Source organism: Dendrobates tinctorius, unplaced genomic scaffold (assembly GCF_039654945.1).
Source record: "Dendrobates tinctorius isolate UK_male_01 unplaced genomic scaffold, ASM3965494v1 ptg000158l, whole genome shotgun sequence".
Lineage (NCBI taxonomy): Eukaryota > Metazoa > Chordata > Amphibia > Anura > Dendrobatidae > Dendrobates > Dendrobates tinctorius.
Genome location: NW_027361825.1, coordinates 22,992,945 through 23,014,317, shown reverse-complemented (window position 1 = coordinate 23,014,317; position 21,373 = coordinate 22,992,945). Strand labels below are relative to the sequence as shown.

General features: G+C 45.9%; 1 protein-coding gene across 1 annotated transcript in view; it reads left to right on the top strand.

Moving 5' to 3' along the window:
• The window catches only part of LOC141051955 (26S proteasome non-ATPase regulatory subunit 8), a 65,928-nt gene that overhangs the window by 26,059 nt on the left and 18,496 nt on the right, over positions 1 to 21,373 (top strand). Inside the window, exons 2-6 of the mRNA XM_073549109.1 lie at positions 16,338 to 16,485; positions 18,607 to 18,679; positions 20,013 to 20,115; positions 20,421 to 20,586; positions 20,703 to 20,803. Coding sequence (XP_073405210.1) covers positions 16,357 to 16,485; positions 18,607 to 18,679; positions 20,013 to 20,115; positions 20,421 to 20,586; positions 20,703 to 20,803 — 572 coding nt within the window. The 5' untranslated portion in view covers positions 16,338 to 16,356. The remainder of the gene's footprint in view (positions 1 to 16,337; positions 16,486 to 18,606; positions 18,680 to 20,012; positions 20,116 to 20,420; positions 20,587 to 20,702; positions 20,804 to 21,373) is intronic.

Below are 21,373 nucleotides of genomic sequence, written 5' to 3'. Positions count from 1 at the left end.
TGTACTTTGCCCCTTTTGAAGGGGTGGTTCCTTTTCCTTAGCATTCTGCCAGCACTATCTGTGCAGGGTCTTCCTCTCCATCACTTCCTGTCATACATTCCACCTGCCTAAATTTGAACTGCATCATTGCATTTGATGTTTATATTCCCCCAGGAAACATTTCGTTTCATATGCCAAATTCAACTGATGCGTGCCACTTTTACAGTCTATAGTTTAGTATAGTAACTTATTTAAGACAGAAAAATATAATAAAATAACAAATATCGTGCGGTATACATTTTTCATCGTCAGCGGCTACAGGTGATGCATTGCTGCTTTCCATCTGTCATGACTCATTATACATAACTATTCTTTGCAAGAAAATATCTTTTATTGAGACAAGGAAGAGAAACACTACAGATTCCCAACGTTTCGGCTAAATTGAGCCTTTATCAAGGGTTTATCTATAAAATTAAACATAACATATAATCAAAAATTGTCGGGAAGATTTTGTCATCTCATTATATAGTTATATAATTGATACATCAAAAAACATATAAATGCTCAAATCAAATATCATAAATATAATGATTCCATCCGGTGAGTGAATCCTAATATTTTATTACAGAGAAAAAAAGAAAATATATCATATATGTAAGTATATGCACACAAAAAAAAAAAATTTTCCCTAAGGTTTCGCAAAAAGAGCAAAAATAGAGGTAGTACCTGTGTGATCATATGTTCCCTTCTTAAATATTCTAAAAAATAGGGAGAAAAAAAGGGAGATTTTTCATAAAATCACATAAAGATATAGCCCAAAAAGGCAAGAAAAAGAAAACCTCCATATATACAGATCATGCACAAAACAGCACAGAGAACAGGGGACCACGCCGCCGTCTGGATAACGAGAAGTGTGTACCAGACGGGGGAGAAGTACGTTTATTTATATCCTTGATAACACAAAAATGCCATTCAGCTGTGTTTTGAAAAAGCAGCGTGTCATCGCGCTCCCAGCGCCTGCGCAATATGTGTTATATGACGGAAGTGGGGACAAAGAAACCTTCTACCATAGTTATACAAGAGCGCACGTCATAATGACCTTCACGCATGCGCAGAGCACGTTATCCGACGGAAGTGGGGAAGAAAAAAACGGGAAGTGTGGCAAAAAACCACACTTAGGCTACTTTCACACATCAGGTTTTCGGCGTCAGGCGCGATCCGGCGTCGTGCCGGAACGCCGGATCCGGCAAATGTTTCGTAAAACCGGATGTGACGGATCCGGTTTTCTGGCGGATCCGTCTTTTTCTGGACAGACAAAACCGGATCCGTGTCATCCGGTTCATCCGTTTTTCTATCCGTTTTTCGACGGATTACGCCGGATCCGGTTTTTAAAATTGACCCTTGTGGCCTTCCGAACGGGATTGGCTACTGGAAAACTATATATAGCATGTTCCTACAGCCCTTCTTTGACAGGTTGTAGAGGAGAAAGTGCAGGTTGGAGAGAAGAGCAAGTTACTGGCGAAGATGGATGTTGTCATTGGAAATATTTTGAAGAATTTGGCGGATTTTACAGCGGAGGCAAATCGTTTGAGGGTGATTGTTCTGGAGAAGGAGAGAGCGAGACAGCAGCGCATCAGGCATCGTAGACGACGTTTGTGGATCCACCCCATCACAGCCAAGAGAATGACGCGTGGGGTCTATTCTACACTATGCATGGACCTTCGACGAAACCCGGATACATTTTTTGGATATGTTAGGATGAAAATGGAGAATTTTGATTACTTGGTGGAGCGCATTGCACACCTCATAAGAAAAGCGGACACCTATTGCCGCTTCTCTGTTTCACCTGCAGAGCGTCTGATGGTGACTTTAAGGTAAGCCACATTTATTGGATATGATCGCATCAGAGCACACTTTCACTGCAATCTTGTTGGTGGTAGTTTGCATCTCCAAGTGTTATAGGTCAGTTTTGGTATGTAATGCTGTGATTTTAAACTAATTTATTGTTTTTTAATTCCCCACAGATTTCTTGCAACTGGAGAATCCCTTTCGTCACTGCATTTCCAGTACAGACTCGGGATTTCCACCATATCTGGAATTGTGAAGTACACATGCCGTGCACTGTGGGACTCCTTAGCTGAAGAGTTTTTACCAGAGCCCACAACAGAGAGGTGGATTGAAATTGCTGACAAGTTTCAACAGATATGTCAGTTTCCAAACTGCTTGGGCGCTGTGGACGAGAAACATATCCGCATTGTAAAGCCAGCTGGATCGGGATCGGAATATTTCAATTACAAGAAATATTTTTCAATTGTCCTCATGGCCATCGCTGACGCGGAATACAAATTTATTGCGGTTGATATTGGGGCCTATGGCCGCTCCAATGACTCTCAAGTTTTCAAACTGTCTGCCATGGGGCGTAAACTGTATGGAAACACCTTCCAGTTCCCACCACCTAGACCGCTGCCGCAAACATCTGGTCCACCTATGCCATTTGTCTGTGTAGGGGATGAAGCCTTCCAGCTGTCAGAACACCTTTTGAAACCGTACTCTAGCAGAGGATTGACAAGACCAAAACGCATTTTTAATTACCGCCTCACAAGAGCAAGAAGAATGGTTGAATGTACCTTTGGTATTCTGACAGCCAAATGGCGGGTCCTATTGACTGCGATCAACCTCAAGACAGAAACTGTGGACGAGGTGATCAAAGCGTGCGTGGTACTCCACAATTTTGTTATCTGCAAGGAACCCATTTCCATTGAGGACACCTCTGAAGAAACCACCTTGCAAGATTACCATGACATTACCACTAGAAGTTCTGTGACGGTTTCAGTAATGAGGGACAATTTTGCACTATACTTTGTCACCTCAAGGCAGAGTACACTGGCAGGATGACAGAGTGTGAAAGATTTGTGCCCTAACCAAACTTGTGTACCTTCTGTACCAACAGTATATACCTTTGCCAACCAAAGTTGGCTATCTTGTCATGGTCTCTATTTTTAGCTTTAGGCCACAGGTGTGTACCTGGTTGTGTTTTATGCAAAGTATTTCACCTTTTAACAAAAGTTGTGTACATTGTTAGGAAATCACCAACAATAAACACAACTTTTTAGGTGAAATACTTTGCTTCAAACACAACCAGGAACACAACTGTGGCAAAAAGCTAAAATTTACCCACAGTTATATACCTGGTTTTGAATACCATTTCACCTTTTAAATACCCTGTATTTAACCTTTTTCGCCGCAGAAAGAAATGACAGACAACCAGTGTAAAATAATTTAACTTTTATTGAAAAATGTTTTTTTTAGTAAACTTTTTTAAAATTTTAATAAACTTGTTTAATAAAACTTTGAAACTATAAAACTGAAACCATAAAACTGGTCATTTTTATTTAAATACACACATTATAATTCTGTGTAGTGTGTGGTGGAAATACTGCTGTAGGGGCTGCGGGACACTTCGACACTGGGAGTGTGGAGAGAGGACTGGGATCGTGGTGGGGAAGGAACAGTTAGAGGTGATGGTGTGGAAAAAACTACAGAATGGGTGGACATGTGGGAAGCAGAAGAGGTGGTGGGTGGTGGAGTGGAGGGTTGGGCAGGGACTGTAGGAGCAGATGATGTTGATGGCAAGTTGTATGGGGAAGGAGTTTGGTACGGGGCAGGTTGCTGGAAGTGGGGAGATGTCTGGTACGGGGCAGGTTGCTGGAAGTGGGGAGATGTCTGGTACGGGGCAGGTTGCTGGAAGTGGGGAGATGTCTGGTACGGGGCAGGTTGCTGGAAGTGGGGAGATGTCTGGTACTGGGGAGGTTGCTGGTACTGTGGAGGTTGCTGGTACTGGTGAGGTTGCTGGTGCTGGGGAGGTTGCTGGTGCTGGGGAGGTGGATGGTGCTGGGGAGGTGGATGGTGCTGGGGAGGTGGATGGTATGTAATAGGAGGGGGAGGATGGAAAGTGGCTGGAGGTGGATGGTATGTAATAGGAGGGGGAGGATGGAAAGTGGCTGGAGGGGGTGTAGATGTAATAGGAGGGGGAGGATGGAAAGTGGCTGGAGGGGGTGTAGATGTAATAGGAGGGGGAGGATGGAAAGTGGCTGGAGGGGGTGCAGGTGGAGGAACTACTGTGGTGGGAGGAGGAGGAGGTTGGGAGGTAACTTGCTGGAGAGCAGCGTGGCATGAATGCATTACATGCATCTGCTGGGCAGGAGAGAGCGTTTCCATGCGCTCCACAACAGACCTGAAAAAGGTGTGGTTTGGCGAAGATCTTGCTTCTGAATGCATGGTTTGCAGAAGTGTCTTCACCTCCAGAATGCTGGAGTTGATCTGCTGATAGCCTGCGGAGATTTGCTCTGACAAGACTTTTAGACAGTTCTGGAAAGATGCATTCAGATGCAAGAACTCTGGCGCATAAGTCTTTTCCTGACCCCTCTGCCGCTGCCGCCCAGTACCCGCAGTTGTACTAGAGGTGGCAGGGGCAGAAGGGTGGGGTAAAGGGAAAGCGATCTCCTCACCAGCAGCTTCATGTAATGTAGGCGGCCACGATGCTCCTGTGCTGGTGGATGGGACAGATGGGTCGAATGTGTGGGAAGGCTGGGAATGTGCAGATGTACCGGGGCGGTCGAAGTGTCCCTCGGTGCCGGTCTCCTCAGGGATCGCCTCAGAAGGGTCCAATCGTGCCGGCTCCCAAGTGCTGCTCACCGTGCTGTGGAATAAAGAGAAAAAAAAACAATTAAAATACTGACATGGTATGGCCCTGGCTGAAAAAAAAATTTACATATAACATTTTTTTTCACATGTGGTGTGTAATATTTACCTTCTGGTGACCATTGTTTCCCGGAGGAACGACAGGGCTTCTGCGTACTTGTACTTGCTCCTGCGTCCTCCAGATCCACTCGGGGCCCGCATCTCTTTATTGAACTCCTTCTTGAAACGATCTCTCACAGACCGCCACCGATTCACAATTCTGTTCCCTGAAACGAGAAAGGAGTGGTTAGTATACAACATCAGTGTTTCCCAAACTCCAGTCCTCATGGTCCCCAGGGGTCATGTTTTCAGGATTTCTATAGTAAATAGAAATCCTGAACACATGATCCGTGGGGACCACGAGGACTGGAGTTCGGGAAACACTGGTTTACATCAAGCAACCGGTACTGTATATACTTACGCTCTTTAATCTGGGCCCGAGCTTCGAGGTCCTCCCAGCGGCCAACAAGGAGCGAACAGATTTCCTCCCAGAGTCGTCGGGTAACGATCAGGTCAGCGTGGCGGCGGTCAGCCATATTCCAGAGCGGCTCCCTTTCTCTGACGAGATCGATGAGGCGGTCCACATCAATCCCTCCATCCTCACCGTCAGAGTCGGGAGCACGCTGTGAAGGCTGTTAAAGAAAAAGACAAAAATAACAATTAGCCTACACAAAAGAAATGAAATAAAAAGTGCAAAAAAACAAAGCAAAAATATTTATACTTACACGCTGGTGACCGCCGCGTTGCTGTCGCCGACGACCCTGGGAGGCACTGCGAGGACCTCTTGGCCGAGCACCAGATTGGGAAGACTAGAGAAGAAAACAAAAAATGTTATGTCTTTGGATGTAGGCATTTGTTTGCTGTGTGTGGTCTGCAGAACATTGTTTTCTATGTGTTGTGTGTAGTGTGATGTTGTGTTTCTGCGTTTGATGCAAAAAACTTACCAATTGTGAGCCCACTCCAGGTGTCTGTCCACCCCTTCCTTCTTCTTCTGGGAGCTCCTCTTCATCTTGTGATTCCTGTTTTGAAATAAAAGGCAATGAATAGACATATATTACAGAGATGATGGATTTTGGAAATAAAAACTTACCGTCAAACGCTGACGATGCGAGGGAGGGCTCCCAGAAGATGATGTGCTGTCTTCCTGGTGGCCACACTCCATGCCTGTGGGTGGTGTTCCAGCTGCTGCCATTGCTGCTGCTGCTGCTGCTGCTGCATCTATTGGGCGGCTGTTGAATAAAGAGAAACAAAGGGCCAATGAATATCTTGATATTCAATAGCCCTAGTTTGGAGGAATGGGTTATTTGATAATTACCGTCTCTCATCTGCTGCTGGCCTCCCCTCCTCAGCATGTTCTATTTGCTGCTCCATTTGGGGTGGTGGTGGTGCGGATGGTGCTGCAGTGGTCTCCTGCCTTCTCCTGCGCCTGGTTGCTGTCTTGGGTGGCATGTTGGGTGTGGCTGTGGGTCCCACTGTCTTGCTTTTATATATGTCTTGTGGGCAGAGCTACTGAGCATGCTCAGACCAAAAAACCGGATCCGGCCGCCGGATCCGGCTTTCGCCGGATCCGGCGCATTGCGGCGCTCATAGGCTTTCATTGTGTGAAAAAGCCGGACGCGCCGGATCCGGCGTGTCCGGCTTTTTCGCCGGAGACAAAAAACGTTACAGTCACCGTTTTTTCCAGACGCCGGATCGCGACACATTGCCGGATCCGGCGAAAACCGGATGAAACGCATGGCCATCCGGCGCGATCAGGCGCAAATGCAAGTCAATGGGGGGGAAACCGGATCCGGCATTGCATTTCGCCGGATCCGGTTTCTGTCAAAAGCGCCGGATCGCGCCTGACGGCGAAAACCTGATGTGTGAAAGAGGCCTAATGCAGACACACCAAGAATATCTTAGAAGCGCATTCATAGCGCATATGAAATGTGAACAAAACCCAGGAAAAAAACGGGAAGAAAAAGGGGGGGAAAGGGAAAAAGGGAAAAAAAGGGGGGAACAAGGAAATTATTGGTGATACTAGTATTGCTGCACTGAAAAATGATGATACACTAAAAAATGAAAAAAATAGTATGTCCGCTATGATATATAAAGAAAATATAGGGCAAAATCCTACAGATAAAAAGGGGGGGGGAAAGCTAAAACAAAAGAAAAAAGATAACAAAAAAGTAACTAGATAATACCTATTTACGCATATAATCAGGTCTGAAAAGACAAAAAACAAAATGTATTTACGCATATATACACATATATCTACCTCTAAATACATATGATGTGCACACCTCCATATGTATGCATATACCTACATATAAATCTAGATACAGAACCATTACTGTACATGAGCACATATAACAGTACATCTATAAAGAGATATATATATATATATATATATATATATATATATATATATATATACAAACACATAAATACACATACATACGTATATATACATATACTACATCATATAAATTCTCTCAACCTAAAAAGAGAGAAAAAAGAAAGGTAAACAGCATCACTTTAGAATGATACAGATTGTAATAGTAGACAATATCAATAGAAGACCTCATCTTCTCTATTGAGGCCAAAAGGTTCCAACGTCTGGAGAACAAAAATCCAGTAAGCTTCTCTCTCCTTTAACTTTTGTATCCTATTGCCACCTCGTCTCGCCTGTGGTACATGCTCTATGATCTGATAACGTAATTGTGAAATATTGTGATTATGAGAAATGAAATGTGACGGAATAGGTAAAAGAGTTTTTTTTTACAGCGAATCGTAGATTTATGTTGAGAAATGCGGTCACGGATATGCTGCGTGGTCTCACCAACATATCCGAGACCGCACGGACACTTGATCAGATAAATAACATGTAGAGTCACAACTGAAATAGTCCTTGATAGGATCTACCTCCAGATGCAGAGATCTTGGGACACTTGCTCACTACAAACAGATCTGGGCTATTGCTGCTACTTTGTCTCCCCCTTGTGGTCCCTGCTTGGTACAGCACTTTAGAAAAGCAGAACAATTCTATCAATAGCACAGCCACAAAACTAAAGATTTAGCGACCTGACTTCTTATTTATCAAACGGCTCTGGACTTTTTTAATTTTTATTCTGCCTTTTAATTTGGTGACTGGGACATAAAATATTACTGTTTTGCAGAAATGATGAGAGGTGATGGCACTGATCTGCTCCTGCTGCCTACCTGATAGTCGCGAATACGACTGAGTGCAGGTAGGGAGCAGCAGCTGACAGTGTACTGAATTTCCAGCAAATACCTGGGCAAGAAGCAAGAGGTAGTCCCAGCCTTGATTATCATCATTTTATAAGTTTTAAACTTTTATTGTCAAAAACATCAAGTTTATGCAAAGACTCAACTATTACAGAATGGACCCTAATTTTTTAAGACTTCTGCCCTTCGTCTTGGTAGCTGGATATCGACTTCTGGGCCAAATCCAGATTGATGACCATCCATTTTTGTCTAATCAGTGCTGGGAGATTATCACGATTTCTGTGTCTCTGTTTGTCCACGAGGATTGATCAGAAGTTCTTAAAGGGAATCTGTCAACATGTTTTTGCTATTTAATCTGAGAGCAGCATAATATAGAGCAAGAGAGACTGGTTCCAGGGATGTGTCACTTATTAGGCTGTGTGCTGTTGTTTCAATACAATCAGAGTTTTATCAGCAGGAAAATATCACAACAGGACTAGGTCTCGCGTGCCCAGAAGTCCAGCTTATCTATGTAACCCCGCCCCATCACTGATTGGCAGCTTGCTGACCGTGTACACAGAAAGCTGCCAATCAGTGATGTGGGCAGTGTTATACACAGCTCAGCATTTGAGCACTTCTACATTTACAATACAGAAAGGAGGGATTCTATCAAAACTGCACCAAGCAGCCCAACAAGTGAAACCTCGCTGTAACCAGGGTCTCTGCCCCCACATCATGCTGCTCTCAGATTACTAGAAAAACCTGATGACAGATTCCCCCGAAACTGAAATATTGGGAGTTTCCTTGCCATGAACCCAAAATGTCAATGTTTTGTTCACTGAGCCATGTAGTTATCACTTTTGCCTTGTGACATGGTCGCAATCATGCAGGAAAAAGCATCATCACTACATTGCTCCTAGATCGTTTGGTGAAGTTGCTCTTGGAACATGGTTAGCAGGCCCGGATTGGCAATATAACCAACCGGGCATTTTCCCGCTGGGCCGCTGTCACGTGGGCCGCGGGCGGCAGCGCCCGATCATCTGGCCGCTTGCCAGCTGCTGCGGCCACTGTTGCTCCTGCCGCCGGCCCTCTGCGGGCACGGCGGTGATAGTTTCAAGTTCCTCCCGCACTGCAGGGAGATAAGCCGCCACGCCCCCCCCCATCCTCGCCTTAGCATGAGACCCCCTCCCCCCCCGCAGCCACTCACAGCGTCGCACTCGCTTGCCTGCTCGCTCTGTTCGCAGGACCTGGGATGAGGTCACAGGAGGGGAGGAGTCAGGGGGTCACATGATGAGGAGCCTTTGTCCAGACCCCCGATCATGTCACATGCTGCATTTCGGCGCGCACGGCGCACCGTCAAAAGTGCGCAGCACGCTACTTTCACACTGGCAGCGCATGATCTGCGCACCCTATGCTAAAGATAGGGTGCGCCGATCGCATGCGTGCAATTGCGAAAGTAGGCGGTGATCCCGGATGGGGCGGGCAGGGAGCCGGCTCGGGGCGGGGCTTAACGACGCAGGGCGCAGCGTTGTTTTAACGCAAATGTGAAACCAGCCTTAGCAAGTTGAAGATCAAATGATCTCTAAAAGGCCTAAAGTTAAAGGTGACATATTTCAATTGTATTTTAGGCAAAAAATAAATATATATACTGTAATTTTTACATTTTAAAAATGATAAAAAAGGAAAATGGGCCGATGCAAAAGTTTGCACACCCTTGGAGATCTGTGTGCTCAAATAACTTTGACTAAGGTTTCAAACCTTATAGGGTATATCCGGGACTTTGTGGAAAAACTAAAAATATGCCTATGCACTAACAGGCAGGTAATTGCAACTTACCTGCCTGTTTTGCTCGGCGCCGTTCTTGCCCAGCAAAGAGCGGTGACAGACTGCTCCGGTCGGAGATTCAGCTGTCTCTGCTGACATGACGGGGTGGGACTTCTGACGTCATTCTGACAGCCGTCTCCCCCAGTTAGACAGCGGGGATCTGGCTGTCAATCAGAAAGTTGTCAGGAGTCCCACCCCGTCGCCAGGACGTAGTGAAAATAGTTCCTGTTTCCTCGGTTCAAAATGTAATTAAGAAATGGAAGTTACCAGGAACAGTGGAGGTCAAGATAAGATTTGGAAGACCAAGTAAAATGTCAGTGACAGCTGCTCATAGGATTGCTAGAGAGGCAAATCAAAACCCCCTCTTGACTGCAAAAGACCTTCAGAAAGATTTAGCAGGCTCTGGAGTTTGGGGTACATTGTTCTAATGTTCAGAAACACCTGCACAAATATAGCCATCATGGAAGAGTCATCAGAAGAAAACCTCTCCTGCGTCCTCACCATAAAATTTAGCATCAGACGTATGCAAAAGAATATCTAAACAAGCCTAATGCATTTTGGAAATAAATCCTGTGAAGCGATGAGATTAAAATAGAACTCTTTGGCCACAATGATCAAAAGTATGTGTGGAGAAAAAATGGCACAAAATTTCAGGAAAAGAACATCTCGTGAACTATTAAGCATGGGGGTGGAGCAATCATGCTTTGAGGTTGTGTTGCAGCTAATGGCACAGGGAACATTTCATAGATCAAGGGAAGCATGGATTCAATGAAATTTCGACAAATACTTTATAAAACCATAACACCATCTGTAAAAAAATGAAGTTGAAAAGAGGATGGTTTCTACAAATGGATAATGATTCTAAACACACGTCAAAATCCACAATAGACTACCTCAAAAGGCGCAAGCTGAAGATTTTACAATGGCCCTCACAGTCCCCTGATCTGAACATCATTGAAAATCTGTGGGTAGACCTCAAAATAGCAGAAGATGCAAGACGATCCAGGAATCTCACAGAACTGGAAGAATTCTCCAAAGAAGAATGGATGAAAATCTCTCAAACACGAATTGAAATACTCTGCTGGCTACAAAAAGTGTTTACAAACTGTGACACTTGCAAAAAGAGGGTATTACTAGATACTAACTATGAAGGGTGCCCAAACTTTTGCATCGACTCATTTTCCCTTTTTTGTAATTTTTAAAATGTTGAAACACAAAAGATCATTTCACCTGACAAATGAGAGATTTGCTTGTTCGTCGGGGGATTGGTATTCTAAGATCGCTCGCTCATGATATTTATGAAGTGTAAATAAACCCTTATAGTCTGACAATGTATTTTCATTTCATATGGATGTCTCCTTACTTTTGGGGTACCCACCAGAACTAATGAGTCACTACACAAAGTCTGAGAGCAGTTGGGGGAGACTTCCCCTCCTAAATACAGCGGTCTCATATCTCACAGCTGTATCTGCCGGGGTCACACCTGAAGGAACCCAGCATTGCTGGTGTAGCACTGTTACCCTTATTAAAGGGGTTATCCTCTTTCAGGAAACCTCTGCCTGCAGGCCTAGTTAGGTGTTGACAGGTCAGCACTGCAGTGAAATAACAGGGACAAGAGCAATGGCGGAGATTCAGCACTGGGTCGGGGGACAGTGATTACAGCTTAGTTTGCTAAAGATGGAAACCCCCTTTAATGATTTGGGCGCCACTAAATATGCTTACAACCTATTCATCCTGAGAAAGGGGGTCCCAATGCATGACCACGAATGATTGAGCACCCGTCCCTGCCAGTCCCATAGAAGTGAAAGGATCAGCGGTCGAGCATGCGTACTATCACTCTAATCACAAAGGGGACTCTGGGACCCTCGTTTTCAAGATTAGGGGGCCCCATTTCAACTGTAGTCACTTCTCTATGGTAATCTCAATAGGAAAAGCTGTGTAAATTATGGGCTATTATTTTAGAAGCTTGGCTAAGTCATAAATATATTCAATATTTGCAGATGACACTAAACTCTGCAGGGTAATCAATACAGAGGAGGACAATTTTATATTACAGGAGGATTTATGTAAACTAGAAGCTTGAGCTGATAAATGGCAAATGAGCTTTAATGGGGATAAATGTAAGGTCATGCACTTAGGTAGAACGAACAAGATGTATAATTATGTGCTTAATTGTAAAACACTGGGCAAAACAGTCACTGAACAAGACCTGGGTGTATGGGTGAACGACAAACTCACATTTAGCGGCCAGTGTCAGGCAGCTGCTGCAAAGGCAAATAAAATAATGGGATGCATTAAAAGAGGCATAGATGCTCATGAGGAGAACATAATTTTACCTCTATATAAGTCACTAGTGCGACCACACTTAGAATACTGTGTACAGTTCTGGTCTCCGGTGTATAAGAAAGACATAGCTGAACTGGAGCGGGTGCAGAGAAGAGCGACCAAGGTTATTAGAGAACTAGGGGGTCTGCAATACCAAGACAGGTTATTACACTTGGGGTTATTTAGTTTGGAAAATCGAAGGCTCAGGGGTGATCTTATTACAATGTATAAATATATGCGGGGACAGTACAAAGACCTTTCTAATGATCTTTTTACTCTTAGACCTGTGACGGGGACAAGGGGGCATCCTCTACGTCTGGAGGAAAGAAGGTTTAAGCATATTCACAGACGTGGATTCTTTACTGTAAGAGCAGTGAGACTATGGAAGTCTCTGCCATATGATGTTGTAATGAGTGATTCCCTAATAAAATTTAAGAAGGGACTGGATGCCTTTCTTGAAAAGTATAATATTACAGGGTATATACACTAGTTTCCTTAATATTGCGTTGATCCAGGGAGCAAGTCTGATTGCCGTATGTGGAGTCGGGAAGGAATTTTTTTCCCCAATGTGAAGCTTACTGTTTGCCACATGGGTTTTTTTTGCCTTCCTCTGGATCAACATGTTAGGGCAAGTTAGGATAGGATATGGGTTGAACTAGATGGACTTAAAGTCTCCCTTCAACCTTAATAACTATGTTACTGTGTTGCTATAAATGTTGTGACTGATAACAAGCTCCTAATCAGTTTCTAATGGCCAGCAGAATTTTGCATGCAGCTTTGGAGCACAATACAATTTGCAGCTGATCCATTGCAATTTGTTGTATTTACAGTTACTCTGTCTTTTATATTGGTTGTAAACATAGTCTATAAGGGTACACGGCGCCTTTAAATTATATATATATATCAGAAGTAAGGCCTTGTAAGCAGGGGTGGGATTCAGCGGGTTCTCCCCGGTTCGGTGGAACCGGTTGTTAAAAAAGCAGCCAGTTCCCCGAACCGGGGAGATCCAGAGCCGCGATCCGGTCCTGCAGGCAAGGAGGGAGGAGGACTATCTTGCTCAGCCTCTGCAGCGCTGGAGTGGATACCGCACGGCGCGGGCTGGCGCATTGATACAACGCACAGGCACATGAGTCACGTGACGTCGTGCTCTGTCTGCTGCTGAGTCCTGGACAGACAGAGCACGACACAGCACACCCTGGCGGCGGCGCGCACAGTGCGCACTGATTCATTTCTGGTGCTGAGGCAGATGCAGTGCGTGCGGCTGTTATTGGCGGGTAAATCTGGAGGAGCTCGCTGGAGGAGTTACTACCGCCGCTGCCCAGTGAGCTGCCTGAGCCTGCCCTCAGCCCCTGGAGGACACTAGTCTGTGTGTGTGTATGGTACACAACACAGGCCAACACCAGGTCAGTTGTTTTGATATTCTGTATGTGCATTGCTGCTGCCTATTGGGGGCCTGTGTGTGCTGTGCTGCCTACTAGGGACCTGTGCAGTGTGCCTGCGTAATGGGGACCTGTGCCTGTCTTGTAGGGAACAATGCTGCCTATTGGGGACCTGTGCTGCCTATTGGGGACCTGTGCTGCCTATTAGGGACCTGTGCTGCCTATTAGGGACCTGTGCTGCCTATTGGGGACCTGTGCTGCCTATTGGGGACCTGTGCCTGCCTATTGGGGACCTGTGCTGCCTATTGGGGACCTGTGCTGCCTATTGGGGACCTGTGCCTGCCTATTGGGGACCTGTGCCTGCCTATTGGGGACCTGTGCCTGCCTATTGGGGACCTGTGCTGCCTATTGGGGACCTGTGCTGCCTATTAGGGACCTGTGCCTGCCTATTGGGGACCTGTGCCTGCCTTGTAGGGAACAATGCTGCCTATTGGGGACCTGTGCTGCCTATTAGGGACCTGTGCCTGCCTATTGGGGACCTGTGCTGCCTATTGGGGACCTGTGCTGCCTATTAGGGACCTGTGCTGCCTATTGGGGACCTGTGCCTGCCTATTGGGGACCTGTGCTGCCTATTGGGGACCTGTGCCTGCCTATTGGGGACCAGTGCTGCCTATTGGGGACCAGTGCTGCCAATTGGGAACAATGCTGCCTATTTGGGACCTGTTGTGCCTATTTGGGACCTGTTGTGCCTATTTGGGACCTGTGCTGCCTATTGGAGACCTGTGCTGCCTATTGGAGACGTGTGCTGCCTATAGGGAACAATGCTGCTTATTGGAGACGTGTGCTGCCTATAGGGAACAATGCTGCCTATTGGAGACCTGTGCTGCCTATAGGGAACAATGCTGCCTTTTGGGGACCTGTGCTGCCTATAGGGAACAATGCTGCCTTTTGGGGACCTGTGCTGCCTATAGGGAACAATGCTGCCTTTTGGGGACCTGTGCTGCCTATTGGGAACCAATGCTGCCTATAGGGAACAATGCTGCCTATTGGGAACCAATGCTGCCTATTGGGGACCTGTGCTGCCTATTGGGGACCTGTGCTGCCTATTGGGGACCTGTAATAATAATAACAATAAATTTTATTTTTATAGCGCCGACATATTCCGCAGCACTTTACATTTCAGAGGGGACTTGTACAGACAATAGACATTACAGCATAACAATAATCACATACAGTAGATTATAACAAATACCAAGAGGAGTGAGGGCCCTGCTCGCAAGCTTACAGTCTATGAGGAAAGAGGTAGACACGAAAGGTGGGTGGTAACAGTTGCCCTGATTGTATGGACCAGCCATAATGTTACGTGTGTAACAGTACAGACACAGAGGGCTAATGGATGCATAAAGCATGTGGGAACATGATGCTGGGAACCTGGTTATGGTAAAATTTTTGGCTCTGCCACACAGGGATAGGTTAGGTTAATGTGTTGAGGCGATAGGCCAGTCTGAATAAATGCGTTTTCAGGACACGCTTAAAATTGTGGGGATTGGGGACTAATCGTATTGACCTGGGAAGTGCATTCCAAAGAATTGGCGCGGCACGTGTAAAGTCTTGGAGACGGGAGTGGGAGGTTCTGACTATTGAGGATACTAACCTCAGGTCATCAGCAGAACGGAGGGCGCGGGTAGGGTGGTATACTGAAACAAGGGAGGAGATGTAGGGTGGTGCTGAGCCATGGAGGGCTTTGTGGGTGAGGGTAATAAGTTTATACTGAATTCTGGAGTGGATGGGTAGCCAGTGTAATGACTGGCACAAGGTAGAGGCATCGGTGTAACGATTGGTGAGGAATATGATCCTGGCTGCAGCATTCAAGACAGATTGGAGAGGGGAGAGTTTTGTAAGAGGGAGACCGATTAGAAGAGAGTTACAATAGTCGAGACGAGAATGAATAAGAGAAACAGTAAGAGTTTTTGCAGAGTCAAAAGTAAGAAAAGGTCGAATTCTAGAAATGTTTTTGAGGTGCAGATGACAAGAGCGAGCCAGTGATCGAATGTGGGGGGCAAAGGAAAGCTCGGAATCAAGTATGACCCCAAGACAGCGGGCATGTTGCTGGGGAGTAATAGTGGAACCACAGACGGAAATGGCAATGTTGGGTATAGGTACATTAGTAGAGGGAGGAAACACAAGGAGTTCAGTCTTTGACAGGTTCAGTTTCAGATATAAACCTGTTTCAGACCTGTGCACTGTTCTGATCTCATTCCAATTATTTTTTTTTTCAACTGTTTGACTGCGCCCCTACCTGTATATATTTGAGGAAAAGGTGTGTGTAAATGGGTGTGGCTTAAAATGGGTGTGGCTTAAAATGGGTGTGGCTTTCCTACACACAAACACAGAACTTGTTGTTAAAAATTTGAATCCCACCACTGCTTGTAAGGGCGGGGATGGATTTATTAGACCTAGTAAACACAAGTCTAATGGTTTCCCATAGCAACCAATGAGGTTGCTGCTTTCATATTTCAACTAGTTCTAAAAATGAGAGCTGTAATCGAATTGGTTGATATGAGCACCTGGGTTGCGAAAACGCCAGATGACTATAAACCCCGCCCACGGGCTGATGCCATCCAATCATCGTGTGGGGGCGTCATTACTAGACTTTTTTTCCCGACAAGGCAGCCGTTTACTAAAGGCAAAGAGAATATTTTGATAAAGTATTCCTACCCAAATGCCTGCTCACTGCAATGACTATTCGTCTGTTATAGCTATTTTTTCAGGTAGTTCCCTAATATACCATTTCCAAGATGGCGGTGTCGGCCTCTAACACGTCGCGTCATGACGTTGCAGGCTGACGTGATGACGTACGGTGCGGCATGTGTTGTCTTGCAGTTGCCGATTCATTGTGGAGATGGCGGTGAACGGGGCAGAAGCTACCGGCCTGAGACAAGTGGCAGCCATGTACGAGCAGCTGAAAGCCGAGTGGAACAAGAAGAGTCCGAGCCTGAGCAAGTGCGGGGATGTGCTGGGCAAGCTGAAGGTGAGGCCCGGGGGCGCGAGGACAGCCGGGAACGTGGGGGAGGGGAGCTCCAACCCAAACTATAGGGCTCTGGTGTCAGTGTTCATGGTGGTGGGGTCTTACCGGGGTCCTTGGTGATATAATGGGTACGGTGGGTGACTTTGGTGTCCTTTGGGCACGGCGGCGTAGCTGAGAGACGCTGGGGGGGGGGGCACGGCGGCGTAGCCGAGAGACGCTGGGGGGGGGGGCACGGCGGCGTAGCTGAGAGACGCTGGGGGGGGGGGCACAGCGGCGTAGCCGAGAGACGCTGGGGGGGGGGGCACGGCGGCGTAGCTGGGGGGGGGGGCACGGCGGCGTAGCCGAGAGACGCTGGGGGGGGGGGGGCACGGCGGCGTAGCCGAGAGACGCTGGGGGGGGGGGGCACGGCGGCGTAGCCGAGAGACGCTGGGGGGGGGGGGCACGGCGGCGTAGCCGAGAGACGCTGGGGGGGGGGGGGCACGGCGGCGTAGCCGAGAGACGCTGGGGGGGGGGGGCACGGCGGCGTAGCCGAGAGACGCTGGGGGGGGGGGCACGGCGGCGTAGCCGAGAGACGCTGGGGGGGGGGGCACGGCGGCGTAGCCGAGAGACGCTGGGGGGGGGGGGGCACGGCGGCGTAGCCGAGAGACGCTGGGGGGGGGGGGGCACGGCGGCGTAGCCGAGAGACGCTGGGGGGGGGGGTGCCGTAACCTGGTTCGTGACATCCTCAGATTTGTATACACATATTAGCGGCGACCTCTAGTTTGGAGGGCAGTAACTCTTTCCTTTCTTCTCTCACCTCTGCATTATGCAGTGTGAGCACGGTCACCGCACGTTGTTCTACTCACAGATCTTCTTAGCTTTGGAACATTCACGGTCAGCACGGTGTGTTTTCGTCACCCTGTCAGCACCGGATACAATTGCCTGATGCTGTTGAGCTGGGTGTCTAACGAAAGCTCCAGGTCCGCCATGGTTGGATTCCTATTACTTTGCCAAAGGCCTGTGATTTTGCGATTGTTGTTTTTGCTTTCCAAGGTGACTTTTAATCACTGCCCCTAAAAGATACCTGAAAAATCATTCAGAAAACTCTTGAAGACGCTCCCTATTCAATTATAATTGCAAAACATCTCGCTGTTCTCCGTTCAGGCTTTTCAGTCTTATTTACATTTTTCAGGTCTCCAAAAGCACCAAGCAGATAAAAAAAATGAGTAGGCGAGTCTGTAGGAGTCTCCAGCTTTGAAGATGTTCAATACTAATGGAGTGTGGTGGTGTTTTTTTTTTTTTTTTAAGCATTTTTGCCTCAAAAATAAAAATAATTGATGTGGGTGAAGTCTACAAAGCTCCCAGGTGCATGACCGCTGATAACAGATAGTCGTAGGTTCCTGCTCCGTCTGCAGATGTTTTTAGGATTCCCTTGTACTTTTGTGGATGTTGACAATCCTGTTCTGCGGCTTCTCTCGTTATGTTCATGTGTTGGTTGCTCATCGGTTAGTGTCATCCGTAGCTGTGTCTGGGCTCACTGTTAGCTGGTTGGTCGGGGAAACAAAGCTACACTGGTTCTGCAGATCAGTGTGTGGGTCCAAGAGGTCAGGCCACCACCGATCTTTACGCAGCGGCATACCCTAGTAATATACCGTCACTTTTTAAAACGGGTGGTCTCCTTTTTATGTTGCCCTTACGGTGAAAGTACTTAGACTTTCTGATGTAATTTCTATCTTTCAAGCTCTCTGCTGCTGTCAGTGAATAATCTTGTGGCTTAAATTTAGTCCAGACGATACATTGTAACAATCAGGGCAAGAAAACCTTATTTTTATTTTTTTGCCAGTAAAAAGATCCAGGCTAGATACTTTGTAGCAAACATTCATCAGTGAGAAGTCTCAGCTCTTAGAAAACAAGTTTACTCTTCATTGACAGCAAGCGGAGGTGTTGAAAAATGTTGAATGTATATAAGTATTTGCCTCTCGCTTCTCTGAGAAATGTATACATGATGTAGGTATTACATCCACTATCAGTGCGCGAAGGAAGGAACGCGCCCAAGATGTTAGAAAGATGCAGACGTCTTCCTCCTTCGTCCCCACTCGCCCCAGAATTCGGCGATGTGTAACGCTGTATTTTCTCTCATTACAGTTGGCTCTTTTGGAGCAGAATTTTTTACCCACTACCGACACCAAACTGACAAAGCAGCAGCTTATACTGGCCAGTAAGTATGACCGGGAAGGAAACTGCTGCTAGGAGAAGCGTTACAATGTAATGCAAAGAAAAGGGAGTTCAGCTCACCTTTTGTTAGTTCTTGCAAACTTGTCAATGACTCTGAGCACGGACACGTCTCTGCCAAAACGTCCTTGATGCAATCCAAAGAAGAAAAAAGTCAAGCTCCAAGAAGTAAAATTCAAGAAATGTATTTGATAATATTAAAAAATAAATACATGGCTGCTTGTGATCAGAAAATCTAAACCAGAAGGAGTTACCGCATGGGGATAATCCAAGAATCTCTGAGATTTCTTGAATTTTACTTCTTGTTACAATATAATACATTGGTACAGAGTCTGTAACATATTATATTACACTTCTTTTTACTACTGTCCTAAGAACTAACAGGGACCGGCACCGATCTCTGCTCTTGCCAGCTATTCATTGGCTTCCATTGATGTCTCGTCCGCAGAGCAGCAACTTCTTATCCACTCTTCTCTGTTGACAAGGTGTGACTTTAGATGTCATACTGATTGACACCCGCTCTCTAACTGCAGGGAGACGATTGTCAACCGGCATCACATCGGCGGTCACACCCCACCGATTTGATCTGACGTTGAGCAGCTGAATTGCAGGCAGGAGCGGTCAAAGAGCTCCCTGAACTGGTGCCACATAGAACAGACAGGTAGTTGCCTCTATTAGTAATACCTGTCAGTTAGTAAAAAAATAAAAATACCATCGTCCAGGATAATCCTTTTAAATGGCAACAGTATTTAAGGCTCTAGATCCAAGTTGTGACCCGATTAGTGTCCTTGGGTTACTTCACCATGAATGGAAAAATAAATTTGCTGTTCTCAATAAATAGCCGCACAAACTTTTTTTTTTTTTTTTTTTAATTTCTTTTCACCAATTTTTGTAAAAACAAAACCCCAAAATAACCATTACTTGAACATTTTTTTTTTTTTTTTTCACCTCATTTGGAATTTTTATTCGAATTTTCCAATACATTATATAGTAAAATGAACGGTGTCATTCCAAACAACTCGTCTCATAACTTTTTTTTTTTTTACGTCTGTCTTCAGAGAAATGAACATATGACTCTTGGGAGGAAAAAACAAAAGCACAAAAATTGGCTGTGTTGGGAGTGGGTTAAAGGGAAGTGGTCAGCAACTCCATACTTCAGTCTGATGTACCGTATTTGAAGGGTCCTTACCCTCGTCCGTACCACCACAGATTGCCCTGTTCCTATCTGAGACACCTGAAGGAAACCCAATACTGCTAATGTGTACACAGCCCTGCAGTGATCATTTTTGCTTCTGACCATTTTCCTTTCCAACGTTCAGGAGACATCTTGGAGATTGGGGCACAGTGGAGCATCCTGAAGAAAGACATCCCGTCCTTTGAGAGATACATGGCGCAGCTGAAGTGCTATTACTTTGACTATAAGTAAGATTATATTTCTGTTCACATCATGTTTGGGTCTTATGTTTGGGGACCGCACTTGAGGTCGGTCACTGAGTATTTCTAAGATTTCCTATTGTGTTAAGATCGATGTATTGTTTTGAGAAAATGTTTCCTACCAGATCTTTGGCTTTGCACTATTCATGCTCTTTCCTGGAGTTCCCAGAGATACAGTTTTGACATGGATGGCGTGATTGCTGCAGTAATCCACTATCTCCCTTGTTGGTACTATGTAAATACTGGATGGTAATGACCTGCAATGTTTTTGTACGTTGCTCCTCTCGTTGCAGGGATGAGCTCCCTGAATCTGCCTACAAACACCAGCTGCTGGGCCTCAACCTCCTCTTCCTCCTGTCACAGAACAGAGTGGCCGAGTTTCACACCGAGCTGGAACGGTTACCAGCCAAGGATATCCAGGCGAACGTCTTCATAAAGCACCCGGTGTCTCTAGAGCAGGTGGGTGTCACTGATGACCAAGATGTGATGAGGGTGGGTGATCTCTTCATGTACCATGATGCTTATGTCCTGTTTATTTGTGGTGTTTTTTTTTTTTTTTCGTCCCTGTATTTCAGTACTTGATGGAGGGCAGCTATAACAAGGTATTTCTGGCCAAAGGGAACATTCCTGCAGAGAGTTACACCTTTTTCATTGACATCCTGCTAGACACAATAAGGTCAGTGCCTTGCGAATATTTTGCGTTTTGCGATCACCAGCACGGCTTTTAATTAGTCATCCAGTTGTCGTGACATTTTGCTAATCAAAAGCTGCTTCAGGTATCCTGGAAGGTAAGAGATTTACAGAGCTCCCGTCCAGCTCCTAGCCAATGGAACAGAGTCGTGTGAAACGATCCACTTGTCACTAATTGTCCTCTTATCCTATTTTCACACCACATTTTGCCCTATGCTTAGTTATAAAAGGCGTCTTTTGTACATCCTAAATGTGTTTATGGGGTGTTTAAAAAAAAAAAAAAAAAAAAAAAACCTTCACTACATATGGTGTGTATTTGTCATGTCCCTGACTTTGAGATCATTCCTCAATCTCCACTGCATAGTTGTCTCGATGGAAACCAGCCTCTTTCAGATGGGGGGGGGGGGGGGGGTTGTTTCCTTCATCACACAATTTAAGGTCGTTGAAAGTCTCCCATCAATATATTTGAAAATGGAGCCATCTACTACTTCCTTTTCCACTGGCAGGACTTTCTAGCTTGCCAACCATTTCGTATTCAATCCGACAACGCTACAGC